The 27,784-nt window shown below is 40.1% G+C and overlaps 1 protein-coding gene across 1 annotated transcript; it reads right to left on the bottom strand.

Annotated features, from left to right (window-relative positions):
* Positions 1-27,784, bottom strand: USP40 (ubiquitin specific peptidase 40; the record flags this gene model as incomplete). The annotated part of the gene is made up of 31 exons (XM_079539198.1): positions 1-109; positions 487-581; positions 1,741-1,836; positions 2,533-2,743; positions 2,995-3,060; positions 3,429-3,547; positions 4,756-4,850; positions 5,934-6,060; positions 6,946-7,020; positions 7,505-7,569; positions 8,872-8,908; positions 9,387-9,473; positions 10,168-10,256; positions 11,374-11,427; positions 12,201-12,258; positions 12,931-13,057; positions 13,926-14,242; positions 15,365-15,435; positions 16,163-16,247; positions 17,077-17,248; positions 17,852-17,933; positions 18,676-18,997; positions 20,031-20,138; positions 20,494-20,595; positions 21,175-21,303; positions 22,261-22,404; positions 24,368-24,514; positions 24,937-25,101; positions 25,648-25,761; positions 27,034-27,101; positions 27,586-27,784. The coding sequence occupies 31 exons, from the start codon at positions 27,782-27,784 to the stop codon at positions 1-3; spliced, it is 3,735 nt and encodes a 1,244-aa protein (XP_079395324.1).

Genomic DNA, 27,784 nt, shown 5'->3' with positions numbered 1-27,784 from the left:
CTATCTGAAAACTCCCACGTTGATGGAAAGAGCCACTTCTGGCTTACGTTGCTTAACATTCAGTTTTTCCTCAGATACAACATGGGCCTGGGAGCGTTCAGCTTGCTGACTATTAAAAGAAAAAAGATGCCTGAAACTAGTATTGAACCTTAGCTGCAAGAGCATCAGCCACCCGGGCTGGAATCTGGTTTCTACTACAGTGTAAGAACAACACTGAGCTCCCACTTACAGCCTACAAGGGGACACCACAGCAGTGCAGCAGTTTTTCATCTCCCGATGCAGTGCCAAACTTCCCAGCGTGTTGCAAGACAAAAAAAAAATGCTCAAGGCAGGCATGTGGCACTTAAAGGCACAAGTCTGAGTTATATGAGCACTTTTCTCTTGGCACTGCCAGAACTGTGCACACAGCAGCAGTCTGCTAGCAGTGCCCCAGAAGTTCTCCAGTTTTTGGATTTTGAAAGAGGAATAAATGTAAACAGGCAATACCTTTTCTTTTTCTCTAATGCAAGCTGCCTTTGCTTCTGTTTTCCAACATCATCTCTCACTGTGCTGAAGTCCTTACTGTCATCAAGGAGAAGATTCTGTTGTCAAAAGGGATTCAGAGTATTAGCTTATTTCCATCTGCCCAAACTACTTCCCACATGATGTTCTGTTCGAGAAATTAATTTTCAGTCCATTTCTTCTAATTTTACAATGACTTATAGTTAAATGCAGACAACTTAAATAGGCAAGACAACCAAAATTTTTCAGCTCCTTCTCTGGTTTTGTATTTAATGAGTTGCATTTTTCTCAGTAACCTAATGCATCAGCATAGAACACCACACTGCCAGTGAAATGCTTTAAAATCCAGAAGTACTTTCTTTTGGATATCTCCTAAATAAGTTTTATTGCCAATTCAGAGCTCAATATCCTGCAGCTTTATTCTTTTTTTAAATCTATTCATAGATTGGCAATATTGATTTTGAAAATGGATTTCAATTTACAATTCATTTTGTTCAGCGGCCACTGCTCTCGAATTTTATTCCGAGTTGGAAGAAAAACCCAACTGATAAAATAAGGGCAAGAAAAATCCAGTTTCTTGTGGATAATGCTCAAATACAAAGCAGAATAGGAGGAGGAACGGCTGCTTATGAGGGTGGATAGTGATAGGACAAAGGGGAATGGTTTTAAACTGAGACTGGGAGGTTTAGGTTGGATATGAGGAGGAAGTTTTTCACCCAGAGGGTGGTGAGGCACTGGAACAGGTTGCCCAAGGAGGCTGTGGATGCCCCAGCCCTGCAGGCATTCAAGGCCAGGCTGGATGTGGCTCTGGGCAGCCTGGGCTGCTGGTTGGTGACCTGCACACAGCAGGGAGTTGAAGCTGGATAAGCATTGTGCTCCTTTGCAATCCAGGCCATTCTATGATTCTTGCACTCAAGAGAGCACTGCAGGAGAACCTGTGAAGCAATGCCCTCTAGTGCCAGTAGCAGGATATAAGGGGAGAAGCATGAAGCTTCCAAATTGACTGCATAAGAACAGAAGGAAAAAGAAAAAAGAAAAAAAAAACCCACAAAGAAAAACCAAAATGTATCAGTAGCAACGAATTTTCCCTCTCCACAGAGCATTCTGTCAGATACACACCCCAGCCCTTTCACGCAGATGTAGCAGGATCCAGGAAAACCAGAAAGAGATTTGTTCACCGCAGAGGCGAAGATTTCCAAGCCCAACACTTGTACAAAAATTAAAGCCGAGTTAATTTACCTTCACCCCGATGACATCTCCATCTTTCAGGTGATAAGGGGCTGACTGTAAACTCTCCTGTTTTTTCTTCCGTTTTCTCTTCGAAATTTGCTGGGTCTGAATAAAATCAAAGCAGAACACATGGCTAATTTCAGAAATCTGCTTACACTGATTTTCGTGGGCAGTTTCTAAGGGTGGAGGGTCCCCACTGACTATTCTTCAAAGCCTTACAGTCACGCAAATCAATTATCCATTCTGCTTTCTGTAGCTCCCCTGAGAAACAAAAACATCCTCATCTTTCCTTTCCCACACCTCCTCTTGCAGTTCACCTCCATAAAGCTCAGTAAATGACGCTGATCGGCAGTGACCCTCAGCCACAGGATCTCCTGCACAGCAAAGAGAAGCAACGCTCTCACTGTGTTACTTCTGCAGATGTCTGTCACTTCCACTGTATAACTGCAACAGACTGAAATATTTGGGCAAATTAGACACGTTCTCTTCCTACACAAGGAAATACAGGAAAAGCCACTATGAAAAGAGTGGCTTGTGTTGTGCCAGCCAGGTGAAAGTCTGCTGTCTCGCGGGGCAATCAACAATCGCAATGTTCTCACAATGATTGTGAGATCACTGTGATCTCACGAAGACCTAAACTAATTCTTGAAGAAGCAAACCACCTCCACCAGATTTACCTCACAGATCATGTTGAAGGGATTTGGGGCTGTGCATTCAAACGTGCATGTTGAAGAACTGCAGCACAAACCAACGTGTACATTTCTCAACACAGCTGTTGCATTCTGTCACTCCAGATCTTACCCAGCCAGATATTGGCAGCCACTCAAATTTTTCAGGGAAGTATTTGGCTATTTCAATTTTATCTACAGGGAGACAATAGTGAGAAGCCACTCTTTGCCTCAGTGCCCAGGTAGTGCATTCTTTGGAGATGTTCCACACCAAATCCACGGAGTTATAGTAGTCCCTTTCCCCTGGTATGCCCATCTGTACTCGAAGCAGCAATTCATGTGGGCTGTCATCAGAAAGAGAAAAATAAACCACCCTTGTGAACCTTGCACTTGGAATCCAGAATTCCTCGTTATCACCCCAACCCACCCTCCTTTGTTTTTAAACAACAGCTCTATGGGAGGAAAATAAAGATAGGCTCCAAAGTATTCCTGCATAGAGACATCTGTTATAGTGACAGAGCATTGAAGGAACCAGCTACTAGATTAAAGTCTCATCTCAACTGTATAGCAGTAACAAGTATCTTCAAGCACTTACCCCAAGTTCTCTTCTTTCTGCAAAGGTTCTATGCAAATTTCCACTCTGGCACCCAGCTTATATTCACTGAAAATAAAAGGATAACACACATGTACTCTAAATTCACAAATAGAAAAATCATAGTTCCAGTCAAGGAGACCTGTGCTGAACTGAAAAACTAAAGCAAGACACTATAGCAACAAAAAGCTTGAAAAAGTGCCAAAATTACATTTAAAAACACTGAAGGTTTAGCATAATAAACACGCTATGAGCTGCTTATGCTCCTGCCTCCCCATTCTACAGCATTTGAGTTGACAGAAGTGCTTGTCAAAAAACTGAAATCATCAGAAAAGGGTTTTATTGGACTGAACTGATTCATTTCTCCGCCAATCCATCACATAATCCAACCATCAGCCTGTTGCAAGGCTGCTTGAGTGTTTCAGTACAAAACCTACCTGAGTTGCTGCTTGTTGTGTCGTAGCAGCCTGCCTGGGCGCCTGTTTTCCACCGTCCAGGCTCTGAGGAACGTGGGCAGAGGGATAACGTGCTCTGGGCACTGTGCTAAGGTCAGAGCCTGAAAAACCAAAACAGTTCTTCAATAATTTTAGAGGCCAGTCTGCTTGGAAAACAATGAAAGAAAAAGGACTGATTCTCATTGCTAGTCTGAAGCAATTAGAAACAGGGCAAGGCATTCAGATTTATTCCAGTTAGAGACTCGCAGACAGTGAGTCTGACCAACAGATCTGCTTTCCAACCTCACAGTGAGTCGGACTTCACTCCCTCCCAACATTTCTAAATTTACCATCAGTTTCTTAAATATTCAATTTCTTTTTTTAACCAAAGTTTGTATCATTGGGAGGAAATGAGGCTGGAAGAATCGCTAGCACAACCTCCAGCCAAGTGCTGGAAAAGCTCCTTTCAAATCATACTGAGCACACAATACTGTTTCCAAGCTAAGGCACATCTTGTTCATGAGATGCAAATCCAGCAGTTTGGATGAGACCGTGAAAATGAAGTTGTACCCAATATTGATACAACAAATATGGAAAGTATTGGTATCAGCATCAGAAGAATCCTTTCCCACGCTGTGAAGTAGAGCAACCCACCAGCTAACCAACAGAAGAGCTTTGTGATAGGTTTTCTTTTTAATTATTCTCTAGTAAGCTGTTGTTTTATTTTCTTTTGCTGGGTTTTGCTGGTTTGTTTTTGTTGTTATTGTTGCTTTAAGTGCATTCAATTCATAGTTTTCTGGTTAAAAAAAAAAAAAATAATAAAGCACTAAAAGGCACCTTAGTTTCTGGCTGAAGAAACTAAGCTGTACTTTCCTGAGTGACAAACGTGACTTTCTGTGCACCAAAAGCAACTCTTTATTCATTAGGTTCAACATACAAAAAAACACGCAAAGAACCAATACGAGAACAATGTGGAAATGGAGAGTGGCTTTGTAGGAAGTGCTTGTATGTGTGTGCTTGTCATGAATAATTTTTACATTGTGAAATAAAAATACTGCTGCAAGCCAAAGTTCCAGATGAAGTGCAAGAAGGCTTTTGCAGCTCAGGACACATGACAGGTAGAATGGCAACTGCAGGGAACATACTGAGGAATTATCTGAGCTACATGCTCAAGCTGCCTCTTGGTACTTACCACTGAACATGGCATATAAGCAAATGCCATATCAGAACATACTGGAGACAAGGGAAAAGGAAATAAAAAAATATGTATTAATATAGCTCAATGAATCACTGTGTCGCTGTGCATTTCCAACACAGGAGAACATCTAACCTGCATCTTCAGATCTTCCAAGGAAGATTCGCCTGCTATTTCTGTAATGCCAGCATAGCACAGATCCAGGTCTGCTTGGATGCGTTCTGGTGAATCTTCGGATGGGGGCAGGAGGAGAAGAGGGAGAAAGAAAGAGACAATAGAAAAATGAGTGACTTCACGCGTTTTCCTAAGAGATAACTCACCTGTAGGTGAGATTTCACTTAGAGACTTAGATATTTGAAGGTACTTTAAGAAACCCTAACGTACAATTGATAAAATACACTGCTAGCTGCCAAATAGGAAGAACTCTAGATGAATTCTACACTGTAAAATTAAGACCAGTTACTCAAATTCATAATTATGATTAATTAGCAGCCATGACTCTGAAACACAGAGTGTGTAGAAATGGAAACTGCTCTTACCTACACTACCAAAACAAACATGGGAAAAAGCCAAACTCTGAAAAAAATTAACGAGAAAAGGAGAGAAATGGAAATCCAAACCAAAACAACCAAATTTCTCTGCAGCACAGCTCAGTAGTGAAGAAAGAGTTTTATTTTTCCTACAGAATGGAAAATTGTTTGTTTTTCCTTTTCCAATTTGCAGGTTTCCCCAATTGCGTTTTGTCTTCCTTCTCTACCCCTTACTTGATTTTCCTCCTCAAGCAGTTGGTTTTGTTGTTGTTTGGCTTTTTTTTTTGGTTTGATCCTTAGAAGAAAAAAAAAACCCTACAGAATTCTGAATATAATGTCTGCTATTCAATGTAGGATTTACTTATCACTCATCCTACAGCTTCTCCAAAAGCAATATACCCTGATGTGACATTAAGAGTGTGACATTTGAAGCCAGTCACCTGCACTGTCCTTGAGTTGGTGCCTTGTAATACAGCCACTGACTTAAATGTGGGGAAGGAATTTGTTTTGCTGGCAGGTAAACAGCCTGGACTGGTAAACAGAAAATTATTCTTGACCAAATACAGCCATGAAACAGGAACAGTCTCAGCCTAATAAAATAAAAAAAAATGATGTCTGCCTCCTAAGTGGTTTCTTTCACCACAAACCTACTGAAACTCAGACAGTTGCTCACAGGCCTCAGGAGCATTTTAAAACTTTAGAATAAAAGTAAGGTTTGGACTGAAAGCCCTCAGTGCTATCACAGGCAATACAATTCCTTTTTAAAAAACTAAGCAAGCTCACCTCCTGCAGGAGAAACTTGCAAAGCATCCATCTTGCAGGTCATCCCATTCACCTGGTCTCGTGCCTTCTCTTCACGTTTCGTTTGACTGGAAAACTTCAACCACCAAATAGGAATTTTCAAGAAACCCTGAGAAATGAACACAAAGTGCCAGATAGCCTACGTGTTCCAATGCAAATTACACAGGGAGAAAGAAAAAAAAAACCTCAAATCACAGGGTCATGAAGGTTGGAAAAGACGACTCACATCACCGAGTCCAACCATGAGCCCAACTCTGAGCTTTTGTAAAGGCACGGGCATCCTTTATACACATAATACTTGGTGATAAAGTCTAGCCTCATGTCACATAATATCACCACCCTGCTCTGCCATCCTGGCATCTACTGTTACAGATTCAAGTGAGTGACACTTGTCTGGAGATGTGGACATAGATACAACCTTGCCAGAGGAAGCTGGATTCATTTAACAGCAGTGCTGGCATCTCTGCTGCCTGCCCAGAGCTCCCTGCAGCCTTTTAGCATTCTGTTCCAACTTCCTGCCAACAGCCTGTAGCACAGAAACTTTACCTGACCACTTCTGACTGGAGTTTCCCAGCAGGGTCCTCCAATTTCAAACACAACCCTCAGCACAAAACCTGACATAAAAAGTTACTTTTTAAAAAAGAAAAGAACATTTTGTGAGGAAATAGTAGTGTAAGATTTGTGTCTTCACAAGAACCTTGCATGCCAGAAATACAGATTTCCTCTGGATCTGTCAACACTGACACACTCCTAAGCAAAGAAGGTGAAACGAGCAAAACTTTTACTACAGGAATTGAGAGAGTATAGACAGACAAGGAACATTGTAAGTGTTCATTTAAATAAAAAACAGTTACATATATTTACCATTATTCATTATCTTTGACTAAAAATATCACAGCTAAAAAATTCTGAAATAATCCGAAGAAGAAATTACTTCCATGCTCAAGTTTCCAGATTGTCAGCTGACTAAAGAACACAATCACCCTACTTTTACCTTCGGTGGAAGCTTTCCTTCAGTTACAACCAAAGTATCTCCTCTGCAAACATTAAGTTCCTTCAGAGTAGCATTCTGCAGGAAGAGAAAGCACAGTGTCCTTGTGAGCCTGTATGCTCTTATGCTTTGCTTCCTAAAGCATGATTCATTTAATTTTGGTGCCATGCATGCAAAATGCTCAAGGTGTTTTACTTTTCTGCATTCACTACAAGGAGCCAACTTTGCAACAGGACCCGGCTATTATTACTTCTATAGCAGCCTGCTGTCCTGTTAAGCTCCTTCACACCTCTTAGCAATTAACACCTCATTTCTTGCTTGTAGATACAAGCACCCTCAGATCCCAGACCTTAGGTCAATGTAGCTTACTAACAGTCCCTGAAAACGGGAGGCAGTGCATAAGTTTCCCATTTCAATCTGTGGTTCTGGCTTCATACAGTCTCGGGAAGTAACACAGCACACCAAAACACCAGTCAGACTTCCCCCTCAGGAAAAATCTCCACAGGAAAAGTGGAATAAATAAGGTATTATACGAGTCAAGTCAAAACTAAGATCTTCTTACTTCCTGACTTAAAGCTTCTCCTGCTTCAAAGCACCAGTCCATCCTTCTCAAATGCCAGCTGTCACCTACAAACAACAGAAATAACCCCGTGGAAAACTTATGAGTCAATAGCAGTATTTCAGGGGAAAAGAAGGAAAAAAAGAGCACAGGAAACCCACACAGCAGAAATTGTTCAGGCTGTTTTGCTTCTTTGTGCATTTTAAAACGCCACTCTGATAAACCGAATCAAGTGCCACCTTCACACCCCTCCCCACACCCTAAAAACACCCTTTTGTTGTTCAGGCTTAGAAGATATGAAGGTAATTCCTCACCTACCCACATTTCCTTTCTTTAACTCATGAAAATACTCCTTATTCTGTTCAGGGTACATTTCTGACTTTCCTAACTAAACAAAAGCTCACCAATCACTTCTATGGAGAAAAGGAGTACTGTGGGATCAATTGAAGTGAAGTCTGACATTTCTTTGAGAGCAGCCAGATTGCAAATCTCTACACACAGCCAAATTTAATTTTTCAAAAATGGCCATTGAAAAGAAAGCAACGAAAACAGGACCATTGTTTCTTGGCAGTAAAACTACACCGCAGGGAAATAAAGGTTAAGTTTATATTTTCAAGACATCATTATCTACTCCACTCACATGTACATGTGCACAAGAGCAAAATCCTTCATTTTCTCTTGGACTGCTCAGCGTGTATTCTGACAGTAACATGTTTCAGGAGTACACTTAATGTTTATGGTGTATGGTTCAATTTGCAGCCATCACCATAAGATGTTCAGCATTCAGTGAGTGCTTGCTACTGAAGCTGGGAGAAACTGCCACTCCAAGACCCCATCAGCATCAACAGGAGGATGTACAACCAGCAAATCCACGTGTCATGCTGCTGCTGTCTCTCTCTCTTCCTTAAACCTTATGCAAAAGTTCAGTGACAAGAATTCCTACCATCAGATTCCAAAGCAACGTCCATTTTATTAACTTCTTTTCTCATTTTATTAACTCATGATCTCATTTTATTAATTTCTTTTTGCCAAGTGACCTAAGGATGTCTTTTTCCTGAGGAAGTTAATCTCACACAATGGCTGCAATAGAAAACAGCCAAACACCTCCACCTGCATGTGCACCCAAATGAGCAGCCCAGAAAATGTGGGCATTGCTTTATTTCAATTAAATATAAAGCTGGAAACTCCACTGTCAAGTTTTCATCAGAGAAAAACCTGAAAGTCTGTAATTGTTTCATCCCCCCTCCTCACATTACAGTGACACACAAGTGACCATAGCAAACTTATTATCTTTAACACAGCAAGAGCTATCTTATAGTAATGGAAATGCCTTAAAATAGGTCATTAGGTACCAATATAGTACAACTAACCTGATAATCCAGATTTTTCCAGCATTAAATTTAGACACTAAAAAAAAAAAAAAGTGTTGAGACTTGTAGTGCACAGAAAATAAAGTTTTCAGCAAATAAGCACTAGCATTTTCTAACATAAAACACATCCAAAGTGATTAATTCCTGTTCAACTCCTACACTTGCATAGGCACAGAGTAGCTGAGCTACATATTAAACCTTTTAAGATGACTATCTAATTTCCAGCCTGCATACATCCTATCATCCTTTACAAATCACGCTAATACTGTCCTTGACTGATGGAGGATACAAAGTCCTACTGCTCGTTGGCATCTCCTTGGATTTTTCTGTTTTAACTGTGAAGTATTACTTGGTGAAAGTTAAAGGCAATCTTCCCCATTGGTCTTTCAGAGCTGAAACGCTGCCCTTGACTTTGTGCCTTACATGAAGTGACTCGTGGGCACGAAGCAAAGTTCCCTATGAGCAGCAGACCTGACACAAGCATGAAAAAAGCTTTGAAGAGAATCTGGACTTACTTCTTTCACAGAGGCAGTCTCTTCCACAACGATTTCCATCTCAGGGCTCATACAGTGCTCACGTTCAATAAGAAAATATAAAAAGAGCTAAAAATGCAAGCATGAACTGTTCAGAACACACTGAAGTACAGAAACAGTGTGAAACAGCTCTCCCTACTGCATGCAGTTACTGTATCAGCTATCACATGCCAGCCATGGGTCAAACAGCACTGAAGCTACTTTTGGCTACAGCAAACAATCTAGAGGAGCACATGCAATTGAGTTATGGCCATCAGGTGAGCCTCATAAACCAGATATGCACGCGCTGAGCACGCTGCAAATGAAAGAGTAGCCTGCTGGCTATCTTTTGACACTTTGATCTTTAGACCTTCAGAAATATACACGGTGTTTTTCCCTCCTCCAAATTGTAAATACTCAGATATAAAATTTAGCATCTCCCTTTTTTTTTTTTTTTTTTTTTTTACTCTATGCTCTTTAGAGAAGTTTATACACATCAGATGATGGACCATTGCAAACAGACTAATGATAAGTGATTTACTGTGAGTCAAATGAGCCATATTAACTGTTGACATTTATGCTCTTGGCCTTATGCAACTGAGCTAAGTGGTGCAAACTTTCTTGCCAGTACATAAATTCAGCAAGCATTTCCTCCCCCCCCCCCCCCAGTGATTACCACTACAACCATTCTAAAGATGAGAAGAGGACCACGTGAAATACTGGCAAATGTAAACAAAGCACAAAAGCAAATTCTAGTCTCTTTTCAGTCACTGCTCTGTTATACCTGAGTGGAAGTTGGAGCTTTTCCATGACACAGCCCCAGCAAGCTTCCCGTTTTCAGTTCTGCCTCCTTGACAGTATAATCTTCAGGCACTTCAGGAAGAGGAAAATAAGGAAATCATCATAAAGTGCTGCTTAGTGAGAATATCCATTCACTCTGCTCTTTAGACAAAGATAAAAATGTTCAGTGAATTTAGACAACTTATTTTTCTGTGTTCACACTAAATCCATAAGCCTTCTGTGACTAGAGTATATCTGTATAAAGGTTCCTCCCCAACCACCTCTTGATGTACAGTGAGTGACAGAAGAATTTAGACTGAAATGGACATCTGCAAGTTACCTGGCCCAAACCTATGCCCAAACCTTGCTCTCCTGGTAGTACTTAGCTAACAAAATGTATTAGAAAAATAGAAATACGGAAAATATTTACCAACAAAGCTGATCCACTCAATTTCTTACTGCTCCCCCAACAATGAGAAAAGCAATGCTGGGGCTTCTATTCTGCTGAACACAGACCCTCAGGAACTCAGTTCTACAGCAACAAGGATACTACGTGCTCATCTAAATCAAAGACTACATTGTAGCACGAAGATGGTCCTCCACTCTCACGAAAGCAGAAGTCCAAGCATTACTGTGTTTGACACACCACAGACACAAGCTGTTTTTCTCACAGTGAACAGGAGCATAACAATGCTTCCTCCACCACTGCAGTACTCAAGTCCACTGCTCCAGCTGCACTGAAATCCAGTAACCCAACCTCAACCATCACTAACAAATGCACGTAGTCCATTTTGTTTCAAGAAACAGAAAATCATGGAACAAGGACTCTGATTCCTGAACGTCCACAAAGCTGCTCTGTAACGGATCTGTTCTCTGATCTGTTAGCTATGACTCACACCAGATCATTAATAAACTTGGCAGTTTATAAAACAAGCACAGAGAACAGAAGTTTGTTAATTCCCAAAGCCTTGAAGAATAAGGCCAGTGGTCAATAAACAACAGCAGGTATGCTGACAGGTGCTGCTCACTGTGCGTGAAAGTAATAAAAGCAAGTTGAATATTTAACTCCAAGTTGTTTATTGGTACTGCTGGTAAACAGTAAAACTGGAGAAAACAATGGCTATGGTTAAGCTCGGAAATTAATAGAGGGAAACTTCATGTCTCCCAGCTTAAGCTATGGAATTACACCAAAATAAGTGTACAGATTTACCTGGAGAGAGAAGTTTCCCATTTCTGCCAACAGGTCTAAGGCAGCTTTCACTTGCTGCAATAGAAAGGGGCGGGGAAGAGAGGTAGGAGTGTTAAGCAATTCAAATCATCTTAAATTTGGCTCAGAGGTTCAGACAGGTAACATATTTAAGATAACAGCAAGTTTAACTTGGAGGACTCTGGATGGAGATATTACATCAGCAGGAGTTAGATTTCTAGAGACTTGACATGATTACTCCTATCAAATAGCTTCTGGGAAATTAAAATCTATTTTCGTCAAGACTTGCACTGTTTTTGTTTGTTTGTTTGTTTTTAAAGCTTGGGAAAAGAATTATTTTACATAGAATCATGAGAATTTTAAATCTTTGGCACCCTCTCATCTTTCCAAAAAGTCTAGTAATCACTTCACAGCACTGCATTTGCTGTTTTAAGCTGTCTGACAGAAAAAGGAAGAATGCAGTTAATGATAAGGCTTAGAGGGGATCTTAGCATTGTCTATAAATACCTGAAGAGTGTAAAAAGTACAGAGCCAGGCTCCTGTCAGAGGTGCCCAGTGCCAGGACCAGAGGCACTGGGCACAGACTGGAGCACAGGAGGTTCCTTATGCCCATCAGGCAGCACTTGTGTGCTGTGCAGGAAGCTGAGCACTGACACAGGTTGACCAAAGAGGCCGTGGGATCTCCTCCCTGGAGGTTTCCAGAGCCACCTGGACACGGTGCTGGGCACCCTGCTGGAGAAGGGCTTGGGCCCCTGCCAACCCCAGCCATACTGTGAGTCTGTGAAATTTCAGCATGACCAGATTTTTAAGTAAACCTGTTCAACACTTACCCAGCTCCTCCTGTAGCTGTAGCTCCTGTATTGCTTTCATTTTGATATCTGACATCACCTAAAAGAAAGCAACATTAACACTTCCAAACAAAAAAGCCAGTTACACATCTGCTATTCAAATGCCAGTTCACAAATTGACTGACTTCAGAGTTACATTCTTACTCCTGCTAACATTATACACAGCTAAAAATACATTTCTTATTAATATTAATACATAAAAATGATACCTGTACATCTATTATATGCAACATACTCAAGGAAAAGCATCTTAGAAACAGAATTCCAAGGAAAAGAAAACAATCTTTAGATTTTCCTATTTATGAAACAAAGTAACATTTTGAAAATGTTTAGCTTACACTTGGTACTAAGCAGGACTTCATTGTGTAACAGGCAATAATCTAAAAGCAGAAAAGGTACCGAGGAAACTATTCCTTGGGAAAGACAGAATTTTTCTCCTTATCCTGCATTGAAAGGAAATAATATTTTTCTCCTCTCGGGATTCATTTACTGGCATGGTTTCACGCTTATAGGATGGTCCAAAAAGACTAACACACCAACTGTGCTGCTTTCAGTTACTAGTGCTGTGCTGGTGCAAGCTTCAGGCTACTGTCTCACAGAGAAACATCAGCTCAAATGCTAACTCCAATCCTTAGTAACTGGCCCACCTTCTCTGGCAAAAACTTATCAAGGCAACACCCAGTGTTACACCCTGGACGATCAGACTTCTTACTGTTTCAATTGTGGCAGTAATTTTAACGTGTTTCTCCTCATCATCCCTTCCACAGAAGTTTTTCACCTGGAGCCAGCTGATGTCATACGTAAAAGCAGTCAAGTTACCACTTGAAATATTCACCAGGCTGCAAAAGTGAGCAGTGCAAAGGTGGTCAAAGACAGGAAAACTGTATCTTATCTGGGCTAGATTGATGAATACCAAAGCTCTTAACTAAATCAACAATGCCAAGGTCACTAACAGTGGCAGCTTCAGGTACAATCCAGGCACCATTAGGCTCCCTGTTAAATTCACCTGAAAAAACTGGTTTGGTAACTGTCTTTCAATGGAAACTGAGCTTCTGATGGTAATTAAGAATCCAATTCACTTTGTGAGATGATTTAAACCTTCTGGAAAAATACTAATAAAGGAGGCTAAGTCATAACTAAAATTTGAGACTTTGTGGATCTGCTACTACACAGAAACAGTTTGGTTTTTTTCCTGTCACTGATTTAGGTTCAGTGTTTCAGAACTGTTCCACGTAGAAAGTCAGAATTTATCTAACTAGCACATACACACATCTCTCAAAACAGAAGCCTTAGGACTATAAACTCGGAAGGGAAACGAGAGCAGAAATTGCTGTTGGCAACTTGAGATTCAACGAGGAGGTTCAGCAGAGCTGCATACTCTTCTGATACAGCTCAGTTCTCTCATTCCATCAAGTTTCATGTGTCAGCACAATTTGTTCTCATTAGGCCTTTCCCTTCATAAATGTAAATCAAAGGATGCGACTGCATCTGCATGTTAAAAAATACTTAATGGTTGAGAAGTGTCTTACATTCAAAAATGTAAGATTATATTAACTTGAATCTAGAATGTCTCAAAATGCCTGCTTGATTCACAAAACAGACATATTTACACATGTATGTACACACACATACACCTAGTATTTTAACTGAACAGATTTTGCCACAGCTGCCTTTCTGTTTAATCATACCCACAATCAAAATGGTTACCTTTGGTCATGGCTGTCTAAGATTAATACTGAACATCCATCTGTCAGACCAACGGTTTTGACTGTTTCCTTCATATGTTCTTCAAGAAGAACCTCCCAGTTCTTGGCTTCCTTATGTCCTGAGTCATTCTTTAAGATTATTCCTCCTGCTGGTGCTAATGCTCTGCACAGATCGCCCAGTTTTGTGCTGCATGGAAAAACGTGCTGCGATTCCGTGAAATGCTGACCCTTCCCTCCTTCATTATGCTCCACTAAACGAAGAACGTTTAAGAGAACAGGTTGATGATCAGGGCCTGCCATCACCTTCACACCACCAACCTGAAGAAAGGAATGCAATGTTTACACAGTGATCGATAATACACTCCATTGTAAAACAGAAAAGATTATACACTGATAAGAGACAACAGTAAAACTGCTGGAACAGGGTGGATCCTCTCACAGCATTAGGAATAAACCAGTTTTGACCTAACGCCTTCTGAACAAAACCAGAGTAACTCAAAGGTACAAGGAAATGAAAGTGTAATGTAAGGTGTGTTCGAGTCTGTATGTGCAGTAAAAACACTGATAGCTAACTGTGAAAGCAGACGACACAACCTCCATCAAATTAAGAGCAGTGAAATTTAGCCCTGTGGGATATTAAAAGGAAGAATAATAATGTGACTGAGGCTGTTCAGAAGAGTTACATTTTGAAATCTGGCCTTCCTGATCTTCAACCCAGGTCAAAGTTATAACTCCTTGTCATAAAGACTCTGACTGTGTAGGAAGCTGGAGCATTGAAGACCTTACCTAAAGATCAGGCAAGAGCAGAACAACTCTGTCACCTGGAGGGAGTTTGTTGGCTTTTCTTTGTTTGCTTCTTTTTGATAAGTCAGTAAATAAATGCATACTTTCACAACACAAGTCTTTTTGAAGCAATGTTTTCTCCACAATAGATACAGAGGGCAAACTTGTACTGTGTCAACACAATCACTTAGGAAAGTATTTGAAATTTAAGTAAGGGTCTAAAACTTAAAGGGATGATTAAACATCAAAAATGAGCATAGTACTTCAGGGAGACCAAACAAACATGGGTGAACAATTCACCATAGGGCAGAAGTTTCTGTTATCACATTGCTATCAGCCCATCTTCTTCCAAGAGGCACCAGGTCTTCTCAGAACATACTCCAGCATAAAATGGCAGTGCATTCAGACACCTATGAACCTGACCGTACCATCATCCGCACTGCATAACTCTAACATCACACAGAAGGGAACAGTGACAAACCGTGAAGGTGTCATCTTCTAGATGGGGCTAAGTGGTGGCCCCAAATGTTAGCATATCAGCAGCACATCTGCAAAACAGACGTTTTGCAAAAACAAAGCTTCTAAAAACACGTCTGGGAATTGGCAGCTTATTTCTTTAGAACTAACAAAGGGAAAGGATATGCGGTTCTCTTTTACCTCCTTCCCATTCCACACAAAAATGTCTGCTCCATCCGCCAGCCCAAAGCAGTCCAGTGTCAGCTCATCTCCTAAAAAGAGGAAATTGTCAAGCTATTCAGCCCCAAAACAGATGTGCAGGGTCAGCTGTAAGCTGATAAATGCTGCATATTTTACTGTCTGAAGTCTGTAATTATAAAAGTTACTGTGTGATCAGAATTTACAGGGGGTAAGTCAGGGTTTACTCATGTAGCAAGAGCAACATTACGTACACATCCTCTTAGTGAAGATGGCCACAGCACAGGGGTTTCAATTCAATTTCCCTTGCAAACCAAGGCTCACATTAACATTTGACAAAGCTGCTTGGTGAGGGTTATCTAGGTGCAATTTCACAGTCAATCTATACACTTAGTTACTACATATTCCACGTGTACTCCTCAAAACATTGTAAACTTACTGTTATTTTAAGAACTGTACTAAGATTTGAAAGAATATCAATGGTGGCTCTGTATTTTGATGTCAGTGTCTTTCAAAGCTAGGTTACATTCTGGTAGCACCCTGCTTTCTGAAACAGACCATAAATACCCAATGACTGGATAGACTTTTGAGGACTAACACCTGAAGTTGCATAGCAACGTAAAGCTGGAGACAGAGTAGATTATTTTAAAATATTAATTATTATTAATTAATGTATTCTTCAGGCAAGTACTTTCCTTTACAGAATTCAGAATACAGAATGTGCTCCTCCCAAACATCTGGCATTTTAAATCTGCAGCGTCCACACAAATCACACTGAGCTCTTGTATGTGGTAACCTTACCATCAAGTGCCTGATAAAGGTGCAGCCCTGCTGGTAAAGGTTTAGCACTACTGAGAACCATGTCTCCTTCCCAAGATTTCATCATCTAATTGGTAAGAAAAGAAAAGATTTTAAGATTTGAGTAAGCAACCACTCAAACCACTCAGAATTATAACTTTGCCAAAAGCTATCAGAAGCTCACAAGCTCACTTTCACAATTAACAGCTTATTGTTATTTCCTTCAACAAGACCAGTGGCACAGAAAGCACACAAGATTATTTAGGACCTGCTTTCAGACTAGTCACCATGTAGACTAACATGGTTTCAACTGGATACCAACCAAAGGCTGTAACCTGTAAGCAAACTGCTTCCAGAGAGCAAGTTAGCTTTGTTTAAGATGTAGACAGAAAAAATTTCATGAAACGTCACATTCCTTTAACACAGTAGAGTACAACTGCAGATATTACAATCCATAGCTGAGTTAAATTTATCCTTGTTTCCTCTTATTTTCTCTTAAACTACTCTAAATATTCCCTATGAAGACCTGACAAATCCTCGAAAATGCAAGTACCAGTCTGCCCACAAACTGGAGTTACTCTTCACATTCCAGAGTTCTGCAAAGTAACAATTCTTAGAACCAAAGAATCACAAGGGGACCTCTAAGATCTAGTCCAACCATTCTTGCCCAATTATAACCCTTATAAGCTAATTATTTGAAGTCTACTTAATTAAAGCTTCACCAATCAGTCAATGACTTTTAAAATACTTGAAGGGCTGACCTCAAACCAATGTTTCCTCTTGTGAAAATTCAAATAGTTCTCAGCCTACCACACATACTGAGGAAAATTTCTGATTGAAATAAAAATAGTGCCACAAATACACGAATGCTGTTGGAGCCCAACTAAAAATAAATGTTTGTTTAATAGAGCAAATACCTGGAAAATTGATTGTCGAAGGTCTCCTAGAGTTTTTCTTCTGTCAATGGTCAGATCTAGAACGCTCTCTTTCCAACTAAGTGAAGGATGCAAGGCCCCATTGTGAAATTTATAACATGTGCCCAAATGGAGATGTAAATCAATGCTATTGTTTGCTGAGTCATACTCCGCTCTTGGAAGAATAACAGCAGAAAAACAAGTGATGAATTGACCATTGCCAAATGGCTGAACTATTTCAGAGATGCTTCTGGGCAGCTGTCGTGCAATTGATACCCTCAATTCAACGTCACATTCCCCCCCCCCCCCCATCATCAAGGAATATGCAAAAAGCTGCTCAAAGATTTTGATGATTCATTTTGTGTACAATCCTCCACTTGCACGGAACACATTGTTGAAGGGCTCATTCCTACACCTTGCTTTGACCTTCCTGAACAAGATGACAAAGTTTATCTTTAGGGATGTGGAGATGGTAAGCTTTCCTTTTCCAAGCTGTTACAGATAAACATTCTCAAAACACAAGCACAAAACAAGAGGAACTTTGTGGGAACTGTCAGACATCTATGCCTTCCTCCTTTGTAACTGCATCCAGTTCCATTAGCAAGAAGAAGGGGGACAAGTAAAAGACAAAGTTCGTAGTCCTTAACATCTATGATTTTGAATCATTTTAGAGGCTGACTCTACATCTGTTCTATGAGTTCCTTTCATTTTAAATCACTTCTGAGATATGTAGATGAAGAATGCTGTTGAAAAGGTTTGTACAGTTACATTAATATACCTCTTTTTTTGCAGCTCCATGTTAGCAGCATTCATTTCATTCAGAAGGTGTTCAGGAATTTGGTACCTTGGATTTCCTCGAGCTGCAACAAATAATATAATCTAGTTTGGCTTCGGCTCGAAAATGTGTTTTGGTAACAAGGAAAGCGAGATGAGATCGAGATGAGATGTTACAACAGTAATCATTGAAAGCCTGATACAATAACACTGAACCTTTCATAATAGACAAAATTAATTTACAATAATCAGAACAAGAGCTTTTACGTCTTCTATACTTACATCTGTCTTTCCCTAAGGGAAACTGATAAGTGATTAAATTAGTAACAATTTTTATTTCTTTCAGTAGGACAAATTGGAATCATAGAATCACAAAATCCTTTGAGTTGGAAAGGATCCTTCAAGGTCACGGAGTCCAACTCCCCTGCAATGAACATCTAGAGCACACACTGCTGGCTCACGCCCAGCTGCCATCCACCAGGACCCCCAGGTCCTTTTTGCCAGGACTGTGTTCCACCTTTACATCCTCCAGCTTGTTCTGGAGTGGGGCTGCCACAACCCAGGTGCAAGACCTTGCACCTCTGCTACTGTTTGTGAAGCATATTAGAAAAAGTTCAGTGTCAGCTACAGCCAATTAACTGTTCACAATCTCCTCGGAGATTACTTTCTTGTACCTTGAGTTAACTCTTTTCTTCAATTAGCTCTAGAAGACATCTGCATCCCCGATACTCAGGCAAAGGTCAGAAATGCCCAACTGCCTTCACCCTTCTGAAAATCTCAATATCAATGAAGGAAGCCCCTCAGAACGTAAAGAGGAATTCTGTGTACCTTCAGGAGGCCTTTTCAACTGAGACTTGCGGTAGAACAGCATGTAGGCACTCTCTTTACCCTGAAATTGTTTCTCAATATCCTCCTCTTTGATGGGCTGGACTTTTGAATCATTCAGATCAAACCAATGGCAACCAGCAGAACTCTCTCCTAGCCTTAGAGGTGCTTTTTCTGAGTTCCATAGGATACCATTCTCCTGAGGATGGCTTCGGAAATCTTGTCCTTGAAAATCCAACTTAAATGGGAGCTTGTATTTTTCCTTTAAACCAACTTTATTTTCATCAGGACTGAACTGAAATATCTGGGGATGATTCTGCAAATACTAAAAATAAAAGCAAGGACAAGGTGCAGAAACAACATTTTAGTAACTCGATGTTAAATGTAACATTGCATCAGCTGATTGCATCAGCACAGTGACCCAATTTGTCCTCAAATTCATACACGCAACCCACTCACTCCAGCTGATTTCTCAATAGGTATTTTCTGTTTCCAAATACATGGCAAAAAAAAAAAAAAAAAAAAAAACAAAACCCCATACTAAGAAAAAAATTAGAGAACCATACGTACACAACTCCCTCAGGAAAAAAAGGGAAGAAACATAAAGAGAAAAATACAGCCAGACAAAAGTTCTAGGTCACCTGTGGTAATGCTCACAACAGCACTCAAACTTGGAGATTGTTAATACTGGGAGCTCAGAACTTGTTTCTATACATTCCTACAGAGGTCAGAAAAAGGGCTCTCTGTGGAAGATCCACATTAGATCTCACAAATAAATTTACTTGCAATTTCTATTGTAAGTCTTCTTAAAAAACAGCAGCATGATTTTTCCACATATCTGTAACATAAACGCGTAAGCATTTTCCTTAAAGTGCAAGAAAATGAAGTAGTAACTAATTAGACTAACACTTCAAATGAAGTCTTTGTTTAACTTAATGGATGTACCCTAACCAACCAAAAAGTGCCTCTTTTTCCAAAAGCCATTTCTGGTCTGACTTCAAAGCAGCACTGTATTTCTTCTTTAATTCTCACCACTGTTTCTATGGCCAAGTGGCAGTGCTGCTCTTGCAGGTTTACCCACAGACACAAGTGAGACAATATTTAGTACCCAAAGCTGACTCTTTTTTCGGCCAAAAATAAACAGTATAGATGAAAAAAAGCTTTCAGGCTGATAAGCTGTTGAGCATCCTGTTTGTGTTTCCCAGACCATTAATTTGGCTCACAAACAAATCTCTTACACACGCATTCACTTGCTAGTCCAAGTGCCAGTATTTTCAATTGCCATCCTACTGATTCTTCAGTAGAAACATAAGGTTACCTTCATAATAAAAAAAGAAAGTAACAGACAGACATGTTACCTTTCGTAATGCTCCGTACTGTTTTCGGTATTTCTTGTTCCAGGACACCTTTATTTTCTCCAAGAACTTCTGCCCTAATTGATCCACAGGAATTTGTTTACATTCTTCCTACAGAGAAATTAAAAACTAAGATGATGAAGGTTACAGATGTCAAGGAAACAACACAAAGAAAGCAATTCTCGAGTGATTAAGTCATGGATACTTGTTAACAAGTCAGAGTAGCATCACATTCTGCAACAAGGTAAGAAGCAATTTACAAAATACTAAAAAAAAAAAAAAAAGTCTTTTTTTGTATGAGTTGCAACGATTCATCCTAAAATTGGGCTATATTATGAGCTTTACATGCTTCACAATAAGCTTGGAAGAGTTCTGTACTGTTAAGCCTGCCTCTTGCACATTTCAGCCCCTCCTCCTGGGTTCCCTAACATCAAAATTGAAGCAATGAACTCTTTACATACCATACCTCTGATAAAATCCCTTTCAACACTGCCAATGGATTTTCTGTTTCTTTGGCATTTTCATTCTCTCTTGAAGGCTTATCTTCAGTCAGCCTATCCTCATCTTCCTGTGTAAGAAAAATAGTACATTCACAAGCACTGACTTCAAACACTGCTGGCAGTTTTCCAGCCTGTACTGAGATTTGCATACGCAGTTTAGCACTGTAAACCAATCCTCCAAATGTATATTTCAGAGCAAGCTGTGCATAATGTTTTAGAAAGGACTGTTCTGCAGTCTCTTTACACAGATATCTGGATGCCACACAAAGATATCCAGTTCCTCACATATCAAACACATGGCAAAGATTCAGTCACACTTTCACAACAGCTGAAGCAGCTTGCAGGCAGCTCACTGCAGTGCATTCGCACCCGCTGTCTGATTCTGCCCACCTGCCTCACAACAGGCAGCAAGAGTCCAACAGCCAGATACTATGAGAGATAGCAGATCAAAAAGCTACAGTTTGCTACAAAATCCTAACAGCTTCCAACCTGTAGAGACAGCTTGAGGGCAAAAACTAACCTCAATCAAATGCCTCACTAAAATATGAATTAGCTTGGATGCCCATTTCGTTCTCTAGCTCTTAACGCTTTTCTGAAATACAAGAGACAAGCAAGGAAAAAAAAACCCCACAATATTTAGCACTTACTTGTAATTGCCAGTTTCCTAATTCATCCACATCTCTGATATAAACATGATAGTGTCCTCCATAGCAGCCACCTTTATGTATAATAACAGAGAAGAGCTCATACATGTACTCTGAATCATCCATTTCAGTCTTCAAAAAGAAAAATAATAACAATAATAATATATATCAGCAAGTTTTTCACACAAGGATGCTTCTACACCACCAGCATAGCTTCAGATATCTCTGTATGCCTTTGCATGTGCCAAGACTGAAGGGGCTTTTCAGTGTTGCAGAACACAAGTGTGGACAAAAGTGATTCTGAGTAACAGTGAAATATTTCAATATTAAAATAATGAAATCTTGATGCAAATAATAGAACTCAACCTGATGTTTGTAACCAACTTATTTTGTTTTTCCTCTAGCCTTTTAAACAAACACTTAACAGACCAACTGAAAAAAGGCATCCCCAAATACAAACCCTGAGCTGGCATAGCAACATTTCAGCTAGAAAAAAAAAAAAAACAAACCCAAAACCCTCTTCAAGGAGAGTGCATCCCTTAAGCATGTTCTTCACATACTTCAAGGAACAAAAGCTGGCATCAGGCAATGGAACATCAGGTTGGAAAACTGAATTATGCACCAGAATAGATGTACAGTAATTCAAAGAGAAATTAGGAAAATGGAATAACTGAAACACATTCGTAGCTGGTTTTATATATAACAACACACACACACACACACACACACACACACACACACACACGTATGTAAGTTACCAGACAAAGTTAATACAAAAGTAGATTTAATTTTCTTTCAAGCAAAAGTCAGATTAAGTTTTAGGTCGTTATTAAACTCTCCCACCTTGTACAGCAACAAGGTATTTCTCTCACTCTGTTAGAAAGTGATCTTTTGGAAACATTTTTGCTAAAGCATTGAACTAAGGACACAGGAGAAGCCCACACAGTTTCCTTATCATCTGACTTTGAATAAATTAGTACAATTAGTCCCCTACAATTCTGTGAAATGCAGAATTAAAGATACCTTGACCTAAAAATATCAGTTCTCTGCTGAGCGTATAGAAACTTCAACAAATATAACAGTACAAACCTGCTCACAAAAAGGCCTCAGATTTATCTGCATAGGGAAGGTATAGCAACTAGTTTCCTTGTATCGTTCACACTTCTCAAAGTCAAAGTTAAATCTCAGGAGAGAGATGGTGAGAAAGGGAGGCAACTTATGTAGTTTAGCTGACTGTAACATGACAAAAAAAAAGTTATAAGCACATTGTTACACAGAATAACCTTGCTATGGTCAATTCTATGACTCTATTTTCGTCACAAGGAGGCAGACAAGACTGGTATTTATGTATTTTTACTACATAAGTAAAGCAATCAAGATCCTTCCCTTACATTGCAGTCCACACCCTCAATGATCACCAGTCCCATACTTAATCCTGCTATGAAAATGAAGGAGCACACTGCTGAAAAAATCAAGACAGTAATTTTCATCTGCTGTGACTACTGGACTGCTTCTGAATTCAATAGAAATGGTCTAAAATACATCACCAGAAGATCTCACAGTGGCACATTGCTTAACATTTGCCAGATTGATTGAAGAAAACAGCCTTGACTAAGATCAATGGCCTGTGATAAACAAGATGAGGTTGTGTCTGATGTATCCTGGAAGACTACAGGCACCCACAGAACAATCAAGCAAGCGTTAAAATCTCTCTTCACTTTATTTTATTTACAGTGGTGGGAAACTTTAGGCAGGAAAGCCAAACATAGCCCATTTTACAAAGGCAGAATCACAGCATCGTTTAGATTGGATCCTTAAGATCATCAAATCCAACCATTCACCTAACACCTAATTCACTGAGATCAAACAACAAGGTGTGTAAGCACAGCAGAAACACTGGTGCAAAAGCAGGGTTCTTCAAAAGAGGGTAGGAAATAACATGCAAAGACCCAGAGAATACTGAAGAAATGGAGGAGAGGTGTTGCTAGGTATGGGTCACAGTGCATGGCTCTGTCAGCATGACTCAGCAGGTACCTCAGTCTCCGCACGCAACCACGATCATGCACACTGCATGTGCTACACTGTGGCCCCAGTCGTGCTGCCAATCCATAGTTAAGCAACTTCACGTTCCAAGTTCCCCGTGTCTTGAGTGAACGATCAAATTTCAAAGGTAGCCAACTGTTATCTCGCACTCCCCTTTGAACTCAGGGAAATTGAACTCAGACATTTATAACCAAGCCACGTGAGGCACTGACAAAACTTCCTGAAGTCCTTTAAGGTACTGATTAACTGTGACCTGAACTTGCGTCTGCACCTTTTCCTTTCCACATTAAATACGACGCGAGGTTTGCTCATCCTGATGCCGGATAGTCACGAGAGCAGGACGAAGAGCTTCGTTGTTGTGGAGAAGGGACAACAAGTCAAAGGCAAAGCGCATTATCAGCTGTTTATGCCTGCTTTGCCTTTACAGCCTTTTAGCAAGAGTAAGAGGAAAGACAGGACCCCCAATGGAGCCAAGAGCTGGAAGCCATCAGCTTAGCATGTGGCTTAGGTCGCTGAGAGAAGACATGACATGGTGGTGCTTATACCAGAAGTAAGCTGACAGATGGGAAAGACACAGGTGTAGGCTGTGAAAACATACACAGCCATTGCCATAGACACTGGAAAACCTGAATAGTGACTTCCACGTTACCCACTTAAAGGCTCTAGCACACTGCAGCAGACTTTTTCAGTCTGTTAACACATCACTGCAAGCTGTTCAACATCAGAGAAACAATGCAATACCTAAATCAAGAGACCCCATTTCCCTGCCCATAGCAGGGAGTTGCTTATTATGTTTCTCTGCCACGGGTGCTCTTCAGGTAAGAATTTCCAGATAGTTTACCTCCTTCTTTTCTTTGGGCTCTAGCATGTCTTTCAGCCTATGCTCTGAAATGCCCACAGCCAGGTGCAGTAGAAGCATGTGAATGCAGCAGTATTCTCATAACTACATGCTGTCCCACTCATCATTAAAGACTGCAACAACATTCAAGTCAGGAAATGGATCACACAAGCTGCTGAGATTTAAAATGCAAGTCCAATTTTGGCATGCTCTTGTAACATTTTTTTATTTGGGGGCCAGAGGGTAGGCACAGCAATGTAAGTGAAGTCTCTAAACATTAGCAAATCAAACACTGACAATGACTCGATGCATTACCTTTGATGCCTCAACCAGTTTATCACAGGCTCCACATCGATACAAGTTTTCATTTTCAAAGTATTCCTCTTCCACATACATGTTCCACAGGGCCTCCTCCAAACCAGCTACACCTTTTACTGCCACTGTTAGGTCTAAAAAATCTTCCTATGCAGAAGTACAAGAGCAACAAAAAAAGAGATAGTAAGTAGCTTACAAGAGCAGTAAAGCAACGTAAAGATGTTTTACTGTTGTTACCCCACTGTTCAGCTGTCTGATAACTACATCTACAGGCAGAACTTACCAACTCAGATGTAATAATGCTTGCTGATTGGTGTTTTGTTTTTTTTTTTTTTCTTTTTTTTAAGCTCATGAGTCACATCATGATACACGTGACTTAGAAAATTCCAGCTAAGATTTAGCAACTGTCAGTCACGCACAATTTCCACACACCTGCAAACCTGCAGTGCCCTAACCAATATCTAGATCCACTATAACCACCAGTGATGCTGCAGAAAGATGTCATCTGTTTTTTTTTTGGACAGAGCAAGGGGAACAGAAACCTAACATGGAAAATCCTCCAGCATTACCTGTCTCTCACTGATGTTCTTGCATTCCTTACAAACAATCTGGTTGACAACAGTCCCGTGGTACAATCGATTAATAAGGTCATGACCTGAAGTTCCCACAAGGGAAGTCTCCAAAGCACTGAACAGAATCCGATTCAGTTCCTGCACATCATGCTGCCTCATTTCCTGCACAACAAAAAACAAACTCAAAGAAATAAACTTTGTGCCATTTGCTTTGTCTATTGCTTAAAAACAACTTAAACTACGCATGCCAGAAACCTGTCTCAATGGTTACCCACATATTTGCCACTTTGAGAAAAAAGTAGTAGTAGTAGTTATTCTTAATTTAGTCGTGCTTTCTGAAGTAGTTAAAAGTGCATAAAATATAACACATGAGACATAGTTTCACCTGTGTAGATCTCCACTAAGCTCTACGATGCGTTACACAGAAAACAGAAACTTAAGTAACTACAGACAAGTAGCCAAATTACTGTTGAAAAAGCATTCCTGCAAAAACAATGGTACAGCTACTCAAAATGTATTTAAAGGAACAATTTTCTCTTGCTGCTGACTGGAAACAACTAACACATGGTGCATGTGAAGATAAAGATACAACAGCACAGAAGAAAAGCTGGCCCAATTAATCGTTATGTCCACAGCTTGAAATATTTTAAGCTAGTTTTTTAAATGCCAGACTTCAGTATCAGTGGTGCCACAGGTGCTGACTTGTACCTCATTGCTGCTCCAACCAAAGCTCTCGGTAAGGTCTGTTGTAGATGCAGCCTGCTGATCTAAGAGCAGGAGCTGGGCAAATAACCGTTGAAGCTGTAATGGAATTATCCGAACCTGGGTATAAAAGAAGCAAAATATATCTTTAAATCAACAATTGAAATAAACTTATGGAATTTGGTCAAAATAAACAGAACCTCTAATAAACCACCATTAACAATCACTTTCATAACTCAACTCTCATCAGAACATCAGAACCCAAACATACACAACCCCCCTCCATATTCAATACAGTCATGGAACATGAGCTTTGTGAGAAAGCAAGACTGTATGGATTTAAATAAAACCACCACCAGAGCACAAAAGGACAACTTTCCTACTTTTCATAACCCTGAAATCTAAGAACACAGTTACAACTGCTACTCCTTGTTCAGGAAAAGGACAGATGATGAGGTGAAAGGAGAAGGATCAATGTCAATAATCACTATCAGCTGCCTATTTTTATCTTTGATTTACAAAGCAATTAATATTTCCAAGCAATTAACTGTGATATGTCAACCCAAAGGCTAAAGAATGAAACTGAAGCAGTTTAGCAGACCTGCTGAAGTAGTCAATTTTAGTAAGCACTTCTAAAATAAATACGAAATCGCAGTCCCATAATGTTTTTAGTATAGGTGGGCTGTTAAACCTGCAGAATCTCAATGTAGTCACCAGGTCTGCACACATTTTGTTTTTATTTTTATTTTTTGACTGGTGGCAAATCAGTCAGAGCACTGTAGTTTTAGTTACAGCAGAGAAAAACAAAAAGGCTCTGAACAAACTTTGGGATCATTTCTGCTTCCACTGAAGAACCTTTACTACCAAACCCAGTGGAAACAGGCTCAACACCTTACTCTTGAAGGAAGAGCTTATAGTATTTCAGGAAGAGTATGAACAGGAAGGGAAACGGCTGTTTATGAGGATGGACATAGTGACAGGACAAGGGGGAATGGTTTTAAACTGAGACTGGGAGGTTTAGGTTGGATATGAGGAGGAAGTTTTCCAGCCAGAGGGTGGTGAGGCACTGGAACAGGTTGCCCAAGGAGGCTGTGGATGCCCTATCCCTGCAGGCATTCAAGGCCAGGCTGGATGTGGCTCTGGGCAGCCTGGGCTGCTGGTTGGCGACCTGCACACAGAAGGGGGTTGGAACTGGATGAGCACTGTGCTCCTGTGCAACCCAGGCCATTCTGTGATCCAATGATACTGAAAACTTGCATCTGTGTGCAAAAAGGATTTCAACCAACCAGCCTTTTGGTATCAAAGCTCAGCTTTCATACACCCTCATGAAAATATTGTTTCAAACCATACAGAACAACACCGAACAGTGACAAAATAGAAGATTTTAAATACTTTTGCATCTGGTTTGCTGACATCATCCAGAGTCCCAAGCTCTTCAGGTCCTAGAGAGAACAGTGCCTCTGTAATTGTAAAGAAAAATGACTCATTAAGGAAAAAAGGTAATTCTTTTTCTTTGAGGATTTGTTACAATTGTCACATTTTGTCAAAAAGTCATGCAACATCTCAACATCATTCATCATTAGACACGGTTCAAGCTAAAAAACACATGGAAGCATGGGATGTTTAGATAGCAAAATACTTTTTTCTTCCATGAACTGTAATGGTTGTACTCCAAAATAAATGGCATGCTATGTAGAGCAATAGCCTCACTTGTTTTCACAAGCAGTAGGTGTTTAAGATACAACGTGTACAACATTTCTATTTTGTGTAGAACTGACAATACTAATTTTAGAGACCAAAAGCTGGCTATTCTGTAATAACTCACTTCAATTCGACTGAAATAAACTGTTTATGCTCGCAGCCTTTCTTTAATAAACAATCAGAAATGCAAGTCGCTACAAAATATCAATGGAGATTACTTTAAGAAGGTTCTGAACACAGTACCTCTGAATTCTGGCGTGAAAAGCAGAGTCTGCAGAAGGGAATTGAGGTAGCAGGTCCCACCTTGGTTTTTGATACCACTAAGATTGGTGAAATCCCTGGGAGCTGGAGGCTCAGAATCTTTGGGCTTTGATTTCTTCCCTTTTCCATAATGATTGTTTGAAATAAAGGAAAAATCCTCTTCAAATAAGTCCCCAAACAT

Source organism: Tetrao urogallus (assembly GCF_951394365.1).
Source record: "Tetrao urogallus genome assembly, chromosome: 8".
Taxonomy (NCBI): Eukaryota; Metazoa; Chordata; class Aves; order Galliformes; family Phasianidae; genus Tetrao; species Tetrao urogallus.
The sequence above is the reverse complement of the archived record's forward strand: the minus strand, read 5'-3'. Positions and strand labels throughout refer to the sequence as shown.